The sequence below is a fragment of the Pogonomyrmex barbatus genome, unplaced genomic scaffold (assembly GCF_055798465.1).
Source record: "Pogonomyrmex barbatus isolate J1 unplaced genomic scaffold, ASM5579846v1 scaffold12, whole genome shotgun sequence".
Taxonomy (NCBI): Eukaryota; Metazoa; Arthropoda; class Insecta; order Hymenoptera; family Formicidae; genus Pogonomyrmex; species Pogonomyrmex barbatus.
In genome coordinates, this window is record NW_028297108.1 from 6,137,683 (window position 1) to 6,155,124 (window position 17,442).

General features: G+C 25.1%; 2 protein-coding genes across 2 annotated transcripts; both read left to right on the forward strand.

Annotated features, from left to right (window-relative positions):
* Nucleotides 1–736: 736 nt before the first annotated feature.
* On the forward strand, nucleotides 737–7,194 carry LOC105430989 (aminopeptidase N-like). Its single transcript, XM_089071911.1, is given in 13 exon segments — nucleotides 737–1,003; nucleotides 1,092–1,190; nucleotides 1,552–2,052; nucleotides 2,336–2,785; nucleotides 3,278–3,461; nucleotides 3,785–3,941; nucleotides 4,233–4,314; nucleotides 4,648–5,024; nucleotides 5,326–5,600; nucleotides 5,816–6,006; nucleotides 6,112–6,417; nucleotides 6,490–6,556; nucleotides 7,051–7,194. Coding segments are annotated over 11 exon segments (2,712 nt in total). The 5' UTR covers nucleotides 737–1,003; nucleotides 1,092–1,190; nucleotides 1,552–1,573.
* Nucleotides 7,195–8,117: 923 nt separating this feature from the next.
* LOC105430947 (aminopeptidase N-like) lies at nucleotides 8,118–14,416 on the forward strand. Its single transcript, XM_011644780.3, has 12 exons — nucleotides 8,118–8,549; nucleotides 8,942–9,412; nucleotides 9,567–10,022; nucleotides 10,547–10,730; nucleotides 10,867–11,026; nucleotides 11,160–11,241; nucleotides 11,344–11,744; nucleotides 11,928–12,205; nucleotides 12,486–12,679; nucleotides 12,858–13,157; nucleotides 13,256–13,325; nucleotides 13,525–14,416. Exons 1-12 carry the CDS (start codon nucleotides 8,455–8,457, stop codon nucleotides 13,681–13,683), a joined length of 2,850 nt encoding a protein of 949 aa, XP_011643082.2. The 5' UTR covers nucleotides 8,118–8,454; the 3' UTR covers nucleotides 13,684–14,416.
* Nucleotides 14,417–17,442: the final 3,026 nt, after the last annotated feature.

Here is a 17,442-nt window from a genome sequence, read left to right on the forward strand (position 1 = left end):
GGTTGCGTATATTTTCTTTAATTTTTTTAAAAATACAATGACTTTTTATATATTTGCGATATATCTTTCTTTTTTAAGAAAAAAATTATTATATTTAATAATTTTCAAAGAATTTATACTATAATTTATACTACATCTTTGCATTTTTACTATTGCTAATTTACTATTGCTAAAGTATAATAATTGAAAAATTGACCAATATGATATATAATTATTTCTAAACTAAAATTTATTATCATGAAGAGATAATTATAATGATTAAAATAAAAAAAAGTTCAGCAAGTTTGATTAGTTTAGATAAATAAGTTTTAGATAAGTTTTTATGAGAAATTACCAAATTATAAAAAGGATTTTTTACAATATAAGTGATCGATTAATTATTTTTATACGTCTTTGTGTATAAAATAATTTTCTTATATCATTATAATTTGCTTAATCGCAAAATATATTTAATAAAAAATATAACAGATATATAATTAAATAAAATTAAATAACAAAATACACATTCCTAATTCAAAACATAATATAATTTTTATCGTTTTTTTGTGTATAAATATTAATTGTATAAATATTAATAATGTTTATGTCTTAATTTTATAATTTTACTAAACTTCTTCAAAATAATCGTAATAACAGAGTCAAAACTTTTTTACACTGAGTATAATAATCAAGACTTAATTTATACTCTTCCGTGTATTTAAAAATTATAATGCGCGATATAATTCATTACCATTGTTTCATAACATGAGACATAGGTCAAGCGCGTAAATTATTCATATTATAGACACGTTCCAAATAACAATGGATGACATTGAACATTCAGTCAAATATTAGATATTCGCAAATGTTATAAATAAAGGAATAAAGCTATTTTGCATCATAAGTAGAAAGACTTTACTAACGAACAGTAAAATATACTTCACTGCTGCAACGTATTATCACGTCGTGACTTTATTTTAATAATTATATTCGCAATATAAATATAAATGTAAAGAACAAAAAGGTAATATCCATCACATAACAACAATGACAGACTGTTTATAACATAAAAATTATTTACACCGACATTTCATTAATTGTTATGAATTCAGTTTCAGATATATTCAATATAATCGATATCCTTGATAAAAGCGATCTTATAAATTGTGTTTCTCTGAACATACTATATTTTCATAATTTATCTAATATAAGTATGTGAGATATATATATATATATTTAAGAAAAAATAAGTTGTATTATGTGTATCAAGATTTATTAAATTAAATTAATATCATTATATTGCAGATATATAAATAAAAAATAAATTTATGCTTAACATTTTTTACATATTTCTTTTATTTGTTCTAGAGATAAATCAAAAATATGTTTTGCATTCTTCTTTCCTCATTTACAACCTACAAACATATAGTAGAACCATAATATTTATGTCACTCGTACTTAATAATAATCTGTTTATTTTTAAAAAAATTACGTTTTTTGTAATATGATTTGAAAATAGTGACAAAAAAATATTAAAGTAAATTACAAATTCATTCCTCTTTTTCTTACAAGGTTCGCACAAATATTTAAAAGGATGATCGGTATGACATATGTAAAAGTATTAGTGACTCTAGGCCTAAAATTTATCGCTGTAACAGCACTTCCTGTCGACGGAGATGACTCGAGCACGATGATTAATTATCGTTTACCAAACAACATAGTACCAGTTCATTATGACGTCGAGATAATACCATATATCGAAGAGGGTAATTTTACCTTTGATGGTAAATCCCGTATTATCATCGAAATTCATCGTGCAACACGAGACTTGAGTTTACATGTACTGGAGTTGACAATTGATGAAACAATGACATCTTTGATTAGCAAAGATTTCGTTATCCATACGCCGACAGCGCACAATTATAACAATGATACACAAATTTTGTCACTCCATTTTGAAGATGAGTTACCTCCTGGAATCTACAGTCTTAACATACAATTTGTCGGTATTTTAAATGACAATTTGCGTGGTTTCTTCAGAACCTCCTACACCAACGAGGCAGGTGACAAAGTGTGAGTGAATGTTAGAATTTTATTTTACTTTATTAATTTTTTACTTATTATTCTAATATAATTGAAATTACGTTATTGAAATTACTTTCTGGTAAAATTTAATTCGAAAGTGAAACATATATCACAGCCAGATTGCAAAATACATTACATATTATTATTCAAAATAATTTACAAACATTGTTTTTACATGTTTTTATAATTTTAACGTTATACGCAACTATTTTTCTTAGCTTACCTTAAATATTAGCCGTTGAATTTATCCGAAAGCGTTGAAATGTAATAGATGGTTAGCCGCAACTCATTTCGAGGCGACTTCGGCACGACGAGCGTTCCCTTGTTGGGACGAGCCGGCATTAAAAGCCACTTTCAATATCTCCATAAAACATCATCGAAACTATACAGCTCTGTCAAATATGCCCATACGGGAACAATCGGATGAAGAAGACGGCATGGTGTGGACGCACTTTGACAGGACTCCCGTCATGTCCACATATCTCGTGGCGTTTGTAGTGTCTGATTATATTAGTATTCCTAGTGCAAATGGAACGTTCAACATGTGGTGCAGACCAGCATTGGCTCCATATTTAAAATTTGCGCAGGATGTTGCCAAAAAGGCTAAAGAGATATTGACAGAATATACTAACATCACCGATAAAGTTCCAAAAATGGATCTTGTAGCGGTTCCGCAATTCACAGCTGGCGCAATGGAAAATTGGGGCCTTATTATTTATGTGTAATGCAACGTAATTTAAAGAAGATTGGCAAAACAATGTATATTTATGTAGTTTTGTTTTTCCGTGAACTGAGAATTCTTTACAATGTTTGCCGTTAAATTATTGACCTGTACATATTTGTGTTTAAATTGTATTGAAATTGTAGAAAAACAAATCTAGATTCTTCTAATTAAAAGCCTATTTTTACTTTTTTATGTTGAAATTTTAACTTTTCAAAATAAGCTCGAGTATCAAAATAATCCGTTAAAATCCATTTTCCCTGTTAAACGGTTATAAAATATTCAAAGGACAAAATTACAATAAACTTATATTTGGAATTGTGCAAAAATTAAAAGAAATTTCTTACAAACTCTTAATTTTTTGTAATTACAAATCATGAATTACCATACAATTTTCGCACGTTTATTTTCCATAAATATATTTAATTACATTAATTATATTATACACACTTACAAAAACGATAAACATATTATATTATATAACATTTTTAGCGAAAACAACTTTAAGTACTCTAAAATAGAAGATGGAATGACCCAAAAACTACGAGTAGCGGTGACAGCAGCACATGAAATAGCGCATCAATGGTTTGGTAATATAGTCAGTCCGTTATGGTGGTCTCATGTATGGCTAAACGAAGGATTAGCAACATTTTTCGAAGAGTATATCCTCGATCAGGTTGGTTAAATATACAATTTATCCTTATACATATAAAATTCTCCTTATACATATAAATTACATATGCTATTCTTGTGCACTTGAAGAAAATCTTCATTAACAGAGAAATGAAATGATAGATTACATTATTATATTTAACTTTTAAATAAAAATATAATAGTAAAGACCTTTGTCAAAAAAACATTATGAGTAATCATAAATTATAAATAAATATAAAACAAATTCCTTAACTTGTTTGCGTACATTGATTGTACCAATACTATATCTTAATTTTTTATCTCATTAATTTTATTAAAATTTTCTAGAACTTTGTATACTTTTAGATTTTTAAAGAATGGCGAGTAATGGAATTTTTCGTTATTAAAGTTCAGCAAACAGCCCTTCATATGGACATTGGTAAGAAGGTGAAACCTGTTATATATGAGGTCAATACTCCCGAAGAAATTGCTACACTCTTTTCTTATTCAAGTTATGGAAAAGGTGAGATTGTGCAAATGTGAAAGTGTGTAAATAAATCATATCAAAATTCTAAATGTAGATAATACGAAGTAACAAGAAAGAATATCGATAAAAAGACAATTTATATAAATATTTAATGTTTATTTAGTTATTAAATTTATCACAAAAAGGCAAAAGATGATGCAGTGCATACATGTTTTAAATAAGAAAAAGAATTAATTTTTTATTGTATCATCTATATTTATGAATTTATGGACAATATCATACTATTTTAACATAGTGATTATATTTTAATATTAATTAAAATCGCAGCACCTGCTATATTGCGTATGTTACAATATATTATTACCCCTGAAGTATTTCGGAAAGGTATCATTAAATATTTACATACACAGTAAGTAAGACTTTTTTGTTTTATAAGTGTATGAAACACCTGCTATAAGAATATATTTATAATAAATAAAAAATTGATGAATAAACTAATCTCATGTTAAAATTACATAAAGATTTATAAATAAAACTACCGAGATTTTCTCACATTTTAAGATAAATGTTATAACAGATTTTTTTTTTAAAAGTAGACTGTTACCTTTTTTCTTTCTAAGCGTTTTACATTTGAGAATTACCTACGAATTAAATATAATCCAATTAATTGTTTACTTATTGCATTGTTATTTAATAAATTACATGTATGTAGTCTTTTATATTTATCGTTTACGTTCCGCAGTCAGTTTAGTTCGGCAGATTCGGACGATTTATGGAACGCCTTACAAGCAGTTTTGGATGAATCAGATGTTCCACATGACGACTATAGATTGAAAGATGTAATGAATACCTGGTTAAAACAAAGACATTACCCCGTGATACACGTGACTCGTAATAACGATACCAATGAAATAATACTAAGGCAGGAACATTATCCACAAAACAAAAGTGAGCACGTTGATAGTGATAAGTGGTGGGTACCTTTGTCTTTTGTCACACAGACAAATCCTGATTTCTCCAATACTTTGCCTACTCGTTGGTTAAGACCACAAGATGAAAATATAAGTATTGATGGAATTGATCCAAATGACTGGATCATAATTAATGTACAACAAATGGGTAAATATGCTTTATATTTATATATGCGATTAATTTAAATTAAATAAAACAAGTTATTTTTTTATCTGCCTTAAATTGCTAAGAGTATTTTAAAATGTTTATATATTATAATTTATCTTAATTAACAATATATTAGCAATATATATAATATAGACAATAGAAATAATAATTATTTTTTAACATTTATATATCTGTTTTAAACTAGTATATGTGAGGAAAAAATGTTTCAAAAAGTTTTTTTTATAAATTTGATGAAAGCGTTTAATAATTCAATCTGTAATGTTAATTAATTTTACAACAGGATACTATCGAGTTAATTATGATAATTCAAATTGGCGAAAACTTGCAAGCTATCTTAATTCAGAGAATTATGCAAAGATACATGTACTTAATCGAGCTCAAATCATTAATGATGCTTTTCATTTTATGATGGCAAAACAACTCGATGTACAGATATTTCTAGATCTTGCAGTATACTTATCTCAGGAAACAGATTTTATAGCATTATATCCTATGTTTGAATTATTGGAATATACGGTAGATTTTTACAAATTTTCAGAAAATGATAATTTTAAGGTAAACAATATTACATTTAATTAATAAAAATACACATACATTTAACATTTGATTAGATAAAGTGACAAATTATTTAACAATTTAAAAATAGCATATTTCATTAATTAAATAATTAAATCTTTAAGAATATATCAATGTCTATTAATATAAATACACGATTTACAAAATAAAACTAACTTTTTTTATAACTAACTTTTTTTAAATAATTTGTACAGCAATATGTACTTCATATTTTGGATGGACTTATTAAAAATGTAGGATATGAAGAGAATTCTGCCGAAGGTGATTTTACACAACTTAAGAGAGCCAATACATTAAAATGGGCATGTAATTTTGGTCACTCTGAATGTAAAAAAAGAGCCACTATTAAATTAAGTGAATTTCTTACAAATTCTGAAGCACATAAGTAATTTTATTGTAAAATTAATAAAATTAATAACATAAAATTTTAATATATTGTAAAATGATTAAAATATTGAACTACATATTAATTTTGTTATTATGTGTATAGAATATCAACTGAATTAAGGGATTGGATGTTCTGTAATGGAATGATGGAAGCCAACGTATCTACTTGGAATAAATTCAGGAATATATATATTAAACAAAACAAAAGTATGGACATTTCATTGATATTAGAATATTTAACTTGTTCCGAAAATCTTGATATTTTGGTCAATTTGTTAAACGAAACTTTGAATGATGTAATAAACAAGAACTATTATCAAATGATTTTATCAAACATTATTCAGAAACACTCAAACAACGATGCAGTACTTGATTATATATTAACAAATTTAGATGAAATAGTTCCAAGGTAATAATATTTTATTATTATTACAGATATTTATTTGTCATCTCTTAATAAATCTTATAACTTCTTTTATAGATCATATAAATATGGTGTAATATTTGGTATTATTAAAAGCGTGCATTCTTATGAACGGCTTGATCATGTAAGTTTAATAATGCTGCATTATATATTTTTAATTATTTAAAGTTTCATATATTTTTTAGTGTAATTATAAAATCTTATTATATTGCTAATCTTATTGTATTGTTAGTAAATAGTAATAATTTAATATTTCAATAAAAAAGAAATATATATATATATATTTGCTACTTGGAAAATATCTAATTTTTAAAAATTTGTATGATTGGTAAACAATTATAATTTGTTAATTATTCCTTTTTAATTTAGTAAATATAAAAATCTTTTAACCATTACGAATTAAATTTTAAATATCTGAAAAATGTGAATCTATATATGTACATATATATATAAAATATTTTTAATATTTATTCATCTTTTTCTTACGTTTTTTCTAAACAAATGTTATTTAATATTTTAATTATTCTTGATTAGATTAGAAAATAATTTATAATGAAATATTTTACATCCAATTTTTACAATATAAAAAAAAACGTTTGAATTTAATTTATGATTTAGATAAGAGACTTTGTGAAAAATAATTTCAATGAGAAACTCGAAGATGTTCAAAGCCAGATAGAAACGAGAAAATTTGAACTGACGAATATATTGAACTCATTTTGATAATTTATAATAAAAATAATAAATTGTGAAAAACTGTGAGTAGATTATAGTTAATTAAAATGCAATAATTACAATATTAATGTACATATATAAAAAATGTATATAGTTTTTATATAGTACTTTTATTTTTATTTATTATTTAAGTATGTTCTATTTTATGTTACATATTAATTAATTGTTTATAATTATTATAATAATTGGTTATAATTATATTGTATGTAAAATATGTTATTTAATATATTCTATTAAATACTATAATATGTCAAATTAAATTTATACATTTTTATATTTCCAATGTATATTTGAAATACTTATACCAAATTGTATTAATTCTTATATTTATATATTTTTTAACTATTTTAATTGTTTTATATTAAGCATTTAATTATTTTCCATGTTTAGAGTTATTTTGTAAGTAACATTTCTTAATATCCTTTATTGCATGCTGTCTATATTTTTTGAAAATATAGCTTTACAGATTTTGTAGATTTAAATGTTACTTAATTATTATTTCTGTTAATATGCAATATATTAAGGCTTACATAAATTATATGATTAGTTATATCTGGTAAAATTATTTGATTTACTTTGCTTCTATGAACAGATTATTCTCTAGTAACATTAAACATTTCTAAAAATTGTAGCAGAGGCTTATAAATAGAAAGCAATAGTTGTCTCAATTAGTAGAGTCGCTACCATTGTCATGAAATTTTGCAACGCTATGTGAAATTTTGTAAGTACGAAAAAACAATTATTTAATAATAAAAATTTATTCAACTAGATTTTAAGATAATAAATTTATCGCGAAAGTAAGTAACATTTTATTATATTATATATAAACGCTAAAATTCTTATTTTTTATCTTTCTTACAAGATTTAAATTTAAAATTTCTTCAGTCATTAGAATGTATTTTATATGATTGCATTATTTTTTTATATTTTTTTATGTTTTTATTTACAGATGGAATTGTAACACTACATATAATAACGTTTTAATATTTATAATTAAATAATTTGTAAAAAAATTATCATAATGACATTTAAGTTCGCATATTTGCTTGCATATTTTTATATTTCCAAGCTATATAAATTTTATATTAAATCACAAATTTGTTTAACTTGCTAACTTGCTATGCTAATAAATTAGACGTTTAACTAACATTGTTCTCATTCTGTATGGTAACTATTATTCTTGTTGTGTAAAGTTGAATTTAGCCTTGAACGTGATACCAGCCGCTATTGCTTAATATGCCTAATTCGCTTTATTCGCTATGATCAAGTTAACTGCTTTGACGGGAAATGTGTCGGAGACACATTTCTACATTATCTTTGTTATATTATGTGGTATATCACGTTGGTCTGCTAACGCAAAACCGCGTTTCTGCAAAAAGAAGGTACGTATGTATAAATTCTGTCATAATATTAAACAATATATTAAAATAAACTATTGTCTATCATCATTAATTTCAAACAAGAATAGTATAAATACAAATACAGTGATAATACAAATACAGGGATAATAATATCCCATGTAGCGATAATTTTAATTTTAATTTAACATTAACATTTTGGATAACAACTCAACTTTAAGCTTTTTGCATAAATCGTAAATAATCTAAATAATAATTATTAATATATTAGCACTTATATGAACTTATAATAATGATAAACAAAGGAAACTATTCTTTCTTATATACAGATTTTATATACAGAAAATTTTTTTTATATACAGAAAATTTCTCAATAACGCCTATAAAAGCTTAAATCAAGTATTATATTTTTACAGAATGATATATAAAATTATCTACATCTGTGCCTTTATCATCGCAACAAGTGTTGCTGCTATTCAAAATTCCAATTCGAATGATAAGGAGATAAATTATCGGCTTCCTAATCACACAAAACCGATATTCTATGACCTTAAGTTAAATCCGTATCTTACAATAGATAACTTTACGTTTGATGGGGAAATATTCATTCATATTGAGATTTTGAGCAAGACGAAGACTTTAATGTTGCATATGAACAAATTAATAATAGATGAAGACTCAACTTTCCTAAAAAGTAACAATGGATTAGATTTTTACTTTCCTACTACGTACAGTCATAACAATCTAACCGAATTATTGAGCCTTGATTTCGATGAGGAACTATCTATTGGACGTTATATTTTGTATCTGAAATTTGCTGGTCTGCTGAACGACAGACCATATGGATTCTACAAAAGTTCTTATGTCAGTGATACGGGAAATACAGTGTAAGCATAAAATTATTCTTGTCAACAATTTTTAAATTTACGCGGAAGATAATAAAAGTAATGACATAAATAAATAAATGTTGACAAAAACAATACAAAAATTTAATAAGATTAAATTTAATAAGATATTAACAATAGAACTGATATTTTGCAGATGGTTCGCAGGGACATATTTTATGGCAACTTACGCGCGCGCTGCTTTTCCCTGTTGGGACGAGCCGGCGTTAAAAGCCTCTTTTAAAATTGCTATCAAACACCATCGCAATTACACGGCCATTTCGAACATGCCGATCTCCGAAGAGTCGGAAGTCGATGAGACTGACGGAAAGATGTGGACACATTTTAAAGAATCGCCCCGCATATCAACGTACCTAGTCAGCTTCCTAATCTTCGATCTTCGTAATATAAGCAATTCCGATGGAACCATCAACGTCTGGAGCAGAGGCAACGTAATTTCCTCGGCGAGTTTCGCCCATGAAATTGCCCAGAAAGCGGCGATCGAATTGGAACGATACACCAACAGTTCCGTTCGGCTGGCCAAAGTCGATCACGTTGCGCTTCCTGACATATCCAATAAGGCCATGGAAAGTTGGGGGCTTATCACCTACAAGTAATGTCATGTGATGTGGCCCATACACGTGCGTAGAGATATAATGATACATGTACAGAAGAGTTAAAGCATTCTGATATTTCAAATATCATCGACATGCTATCTCGTAAGCATGTTAGATAAATTGAAGAATCTACTTGTGTACATAAACAGTGTTGCATTAATTTACAGTTATAAATTATAAATTCGTAACTAATAAATAAATAACTTTTAACTCGATATTTGAATGAAAACTACTTCCATGCGGCATGTATTATTTTGTAATATCACGCACCTTGCCTACATATAAAATATCACATGTATAGAAATATTCTTGCTTTGATAATATTATGTATTTTTATGTATATTTAAAAAAAAAGCAGAACTTTAACATAACAGTAATGTGAATATATTAAATCAATGTATCATTATTCTACAATATTTATATATATATATATATATATATATATATATATATATATATTAAATAAAATCTTAGAGTAAATACAATATACTTTATGTTATATTATAATTTTTATTTACAGGGAACATACGATATTGAACAATGGAGATACTAGTCGACCTGACGCATTCTATGTAATAATAAACAATATCATTCTTCAATCAAGCCATCAATGGTTCGGTAATGCTATCAGTCCTTCCTGGTGGAGTGACATATGGATAAATGGAGGACTTGCTGAATATTTGAAATATTATATCGCTGACAAGGTAAAAATTGAAAATAATTTATAAATATATTTTATCTTACATCTCAATTCAATATTGTTTTAAAGATATATTTATTTCTTCCATTGTGTAACAGAGAGCCTTTGTAAAATACATTTAAACTATTTTGTTTATTTAGATATATGAAGATCGGCGATTTGTGAATTTTTTAATTGCAAAGACACTGGATTTATTGCTTGTTATTGATAGTTATGATCATGTAAAATCTCTTAATTGGCAGCCTAATACCACTAAAGAAATTAATTCAAAAATAATTTCTTCATTAGACAATCGCAAAGGTAACTTTTCTTTTTTAATCCTTTTTTACATTTCTTTAATTAATAAACAAAAAACTTGATTAATTAAAGTAGAAAATAAAAGATATTATTACAACTTCGGTACTCTCTTAAAAAAATATTGCTATTATTTCAGCTTTTCTGCTTTTACGGATGCTTTCACATTATCTTTCTGATGATGTATTCCATGCAGGACTCATCAGATATCTTAACAAACAGTTAGTAAAATATTTCTCATAGAAATTAAAATTATAGTTCTCGTAGAAATTAAAATAAATAGTTCTCTAAATTTGACACTTATGTAAAAAATAAATTATCAGCAAATACAATGTAGCCAAGCCTGAAGATTTATGGAACGCTTTGCAAGATGCATCTGATGAATCAGGAATACTTCGAAATGAGTTTACAATTCAAGAAGTACTGGACTCCTGGGCAGGACAAAGGGGATATCCCCTTGTTACTGTAACTAGAGATGAGATTCCTAGAAAGATAAAAATTACGCAAGAATATTTTGAACCAAATGAAAAAATGCTTTTTAAGAATAGCAATAGTACAGACACTGCGAACAAAAAATGGTGGGTTCCAATAAATTTTGCAACTCGTACCAATCCAAATTTCTCGTCAACTTCAGTCACGCACTGGTTATCACCAGAAGCTGAAGAGCTTATAATCGATGATATTGACCCACAAGATTGGATTATCATAAACATTCAACAAATTGGTAAAACTTGTTTTTACTAATCTATTATTTTAGTAATCTATTATATATCTATTATATTATATATCTATTATATTTACGTTATTTTTATACATATGTTAATTAAATTGCAGAAATAATTAATTTAAACATCTATTTAATTAAGATCATCTGTACATTTAAATTATATTAATAATTATATTGCAGGTTTTTATCGTGTAAATTATGATACAATGAATTGGTTGAAAATTGCTGATTATTTGAATTCCGAGAATTATACAAAGATACATGTTCTGAATCGTGCGCAAATAATTAATAACGCGATTTATCTCATGCTCGAGGATAAATTAGATCCCAGAATTTTCATGAACATCATGAAATATTTGCGACGTGAAACAGATTACACAGTATGGTCTTCAGTATTTAAAGTTTTGCAAGCTGCAACCAATATTTTTACTTATAATGGAGGAGGTGAATTGCTTAAAGTAAGTTATATTATAAAAGTTTTGTACATATTATAAAAAAGATTTCTTCGACATTACATAGAAAATTAAGAATAGAACTAATCTTTAATTATTTTAAATCCAACCCATTCATCATTGTATAATACAAACTTATAAAATTTTATTTTATAAAATGTAATATATATTACCGTTTAAATAGCATATATTTCTATTTTTTTATAGTAACTGATACTTTTAAAACTAATTTTTGTATTGCAACTTATACTATAAATATATTTAAAAAATTTATATAAATATATAGATGTATGTCCTGGACTTGATGAACAATATTATAGAGACTATAGGTATACAAAGTCGTCCAAATGATGATTATTTTACAAAAATGACGAGATATGAAATGCTTCATCATGTATGCGGTTTTGATCATCCTACGTGTTTACATGAAGCTCATACTCAACTAATTGCTTATTTGGAAAATTCAACATTCGCAAAAAGGTAAATATAAAATATCTTATTTAGAAAGAGAGAGAATAAATAATAAGTACATATTAAAGTGATTTATGATATGCAAAAATTATTTTTATCATTTTTAAATATTATATTATTTAAAAGTAACAGATATTAGAAGCGTTCCTTTTTTAATATTTAAAAAATCCTAAAAATTCTACTTTAGAATTTCATTTTATGAAAAGAAATGGATTTTCTGTAATGGCGTGAAACTAGCGAATGAAACCATTTGGAATAAAGTGCTGTACATGTACACAAATAAGACTGAATCAACATTATATTGTCTTGGATACTCGAAGAACTTGACTATTATCGAAAAATATTTAAATATGACTATATCAGATGATTCTCCAATTGCGAAAAACGATGTTTTTCGTGTTATCTACTCCGTGTTAAGTGCAGATTTTCCAAACGTCGATATGATGATGGATTTCATCGTAAATCATTGGAATAAACTGACAATCATGTAATGTGATCTATATCTAATGTTTTAAAAATTTTAAATTTTATATTCTCGTGACGTGAAAATTATGTGATTAACTTATTGAATTTTTAACATTTCAGTTTTGATCATCCTATTGAATTGCTAAATGATATTACATGGAATATTATATCTAGGAAGCAAATTCAAAAGGTAAACATTTTTCGAAGACAAAAAGAAAGAAATATAAGATATAATATATAAAAAATTTTCATTTAAAAAAATAATGTTAATTAATTATATGTACAATTAAAAATTATGTAATATATTTTCCGTGTTATACGGAACTTTATATGCATAATACTTTATATTTTATATGCTAATATAATAACTAAAAAAATCTTTTTTTTAGATAAAAGCATTGTTAAGTAAACTTGGAATGGAAGTACCACAAATCATAACAATGCGTGAGCAAAATATAGAAAAGATGGAAACAATAGTGAACAAAATTCATGTATGGTTAGAAAAAAACAAAAGTTTAAACTTATCTACAAATATTACGTCTAGATGAATTTAATTATTTTATTGACAACTATAATAATATTGTAAAAAATTGATTAAGAATTGTTATAATTGTTAATAATAATATTATATAAATGAGATTAATATAGTACAAAAATTCCAACAGTTTTAAATTATTAAAATATATAGTTTAAAAAAAATTAAAGCAAATAATTTTTAATTATTAAAATCGATGATATATGTAATAATTAAAAACAGGTATTATTTATTATATTCTATATAATCTTACATATATTATTAACACATCAAGATATTATAAATAGATTACGTACATGAAATAAATAAAAGAAAATATTAATTATATGGAAATTGCATATACATATTTTTAATTTATTTTCATAAAACAAGTATAGACTTTTCAAAAATGTACAATATTCTATTTATTTATTTTTTGTAAAAATGTAAATAATTATATTCTGTTTGTTTAAAAGATCAAAAGATTAAATTTATATGACAAATATTAATGATAAGAATTTGTAATTATTCATTAAATCTTTATTCTATTTATGTATTTTTAATGAACATTTTATTATTTTGTTATAATAAGATCGAAAAGTAACTAAAAGTACTTATCAAGTTTATATTTCTTTATTATATCTGTTCATTGTTATCTTGAAAAAGATATTGTGCTTTATCGTAGTACACAATATACTAAGAATTATATCGTATTAAATGCAATTCCACATGTACTTGTATAATAAAAAGCAAAGATTATCACAGTATCACATCTTGTCTTGTATTGAGACGGAAAAATTGTTGTCACTTGCAAAACATTATACGTAGATAATTAATAAAAGAAGAAAAATATTAATTATAAAGCAATAGACTTTTTTAAGCTTAACCAATTCGTTCAAAATAAATGCATACAAAAATATTTTGTGATAATAAAATAAATTTAAAGAAAAGCAAAAGAAAGATAATGTAATCGATGATATTCATACAAGTTTATTAAAGCAAGTTTATTAATATGAATTTTATCTAAAGATGACTTTATTTTGTAAAAATATTGATTAATAACTTTATTTTAAATAAAAATATTTTTGTTTATTTAAAGATGTTTTTCTCAAAATTAAATTAACTAAAAATTTTACTTAGAATTCCTGTTTACATTATTAATATAAATTATAATTTGTATAACAAATATGTATTTTTAACAAAATATTTTATATTATATTTAAAAATAGATCAATATTTTTAATAAATAAAAGAATAAATACTATTTTAAATTGTTATGCAAACATATACATTATTTAAATAATAGTAAATTGATTAATATAGCAGTGATTATTAATTAAATTATTTTTTAAATAAAGATATTTAAAGATTATTTAAAAAATAATTTTCTTTTCTCATGTAAGATTACTGTTAAATTATTACCTTTGTTTTTTTAAATTATTGTATATTCCATCCTATTAATTTTTGTAAATACTTTATTTTAATCATGTTTCTTTACATTTCCATTTCCATTTACTATTACCATTTCCAGATATATTTTTTCTTACTATCTCAGAAAATGATAAAATATTCTAAAAGATAGTTAAAAAGCAACAAAGTTGATTATCTATAAAATTATAATAATACATATTTTTTTAAAGATATTTTCTCATGGCTAAGCATATCGATACAACATATAAATACACTTTAACAAGTTTCAACTATGCAAAGAAACGATCGATTTGACAGTTTTGTTAAAGAAAGCACACGTCATCGTGTAAGTAATTACAATATGGCAGTCATTAGAAATTTATTGATAATAATCTTAATACTTGCCGCTGGTGTTCCTCTTTGAGATAATGAAGTAGTAGAAAATTCAGAGGAATTTCAATTTCATCTGCTAAAGAACACCGTACCTATTCATTACGACATAAAATTAATAACTCACTTTGAAGATAATTTTACCATTAATGGCGAAGCGAATATCGACATCAAAGTACGCGAACCGACAAACACGATCGCATTGCACGCTTTAAGTCTCACAATATACGAATCATTGACGGAGATAACTCGCAAAGGCGTAGCCAATGTAAATTCTAAATATCTAAATTGAAATATATTCCAAATATGACGAGTTAACGTAAATTTTGATTTTACAATTCGAAGAAACGCTGGATCCTGAAACTTACACGCTACAATTTCGATAGCACAATATTGTCAAATAATACCCGACGTGGATTCTATAAAGACATCTATACTGATAATAAAGGAAACGATATGTAAATTCTAAACATTAATTTTAAAATAATTAATAATTTATTTTTAATTATAAATAACATAAATACAAAGCAACATACACTCTCAATTAAAATAATAAACATTTGCCAGTCAAAATTAACTTAATTTTCTTTCTCGTTTGAAAAAATTTATAATTAAAATTGAACATAATAATCATTATTATTATATATTAATATACACTAAAGAACGCAAAAAATTAAAATGATTGTTATGTAGGAAAACATTAAATAAAAGAATTGATCAAATATTTAAGTGATTGATCACTTCCAGTAATGTTTAATTATCTCGCTTACCTCTAATTACTGAATCATGTAATAAACGTTTATAGAACCTGTTGCTTTCTCGCGATAATTGCATAATAACTTATACGCCAACACAGAGACTTTGTGTTCATAAATTGAAGCAAACTATAATGAATTTACATGCACTAACACGTTTACAATCAACCTTTACGCGACAAGCGTTTCCGTGTTGGAACCATAGACATAATATAGATAGACCGAGCTCTCTCTCTCTCTCTCTCTCTCTCTCTCTCTCTCTCTCTCTCCCCCTCTCTCTCTCTCTAATAGAAGGTGTAATAAAATCAGGAGTTGTTTTTTTTCACTCGCACATGTCGCTCATTGCCTAGTATGTAGTATGCTAGGTCTATCTATACTATATCTATGGTTGGGACCGACCTGTCATAAAAGCGACCTTCAAATTTTCTGTAAAGCACTATCAATTATACGACGTTATCAAATATGCCATCCATGCGATCGAAAATCGATACAATAGACAGAAAATTATGAACATATTTCGAAAGACAAGTCCATTCATTTTCTATCATATCCATTAATTTGTTGGGATTTGTGATATCTGATTACGATTACATCTCGAATTTGGTACCGTCAAAATATGGGGCCCAAAATACTTTCTTCCTCATGTCACATTTTCTCTCGATATTATCGAGAAGATAATTGAGAGCTCGAAAATTCATCAATAGCACCGTTCCTGCACCAAAAATGAATCATGTTAATATTCCACATTATTCAAGGGCCACTGAAAATTGGGACATGATAGTTTATCGGTAAGTATAGATATATCTTTTACTTACTTGATTTCATTAGTGTAATAAACTTATTCTCAATCAATTTGAATTTTTACGATACAACAATACATATATTTCAATAATCTATATCATTTCTTTGCTATATCATTAATCAGATAAGATAAAATATCATGATTTGCAAAATATAACAGAAAATAGTTTTACTATAAAATTTATATTATAAAATAACTTTAAATAAAACAATATTACATTATATCAATAATTATGATGTAAATAAAATTATCAAATTTCAGATTATTTTATACATAAGTGTTTTATGATATACATATAATACATTAATGTGATATATACACATATAGTATAAGTATATTTATAACATGACAGATATAGATTTTTATTATAATATTTTATAATAGTTACTTGCATTATTATAAAACATATATATATATTTTTTTCTTAAAATAGCAG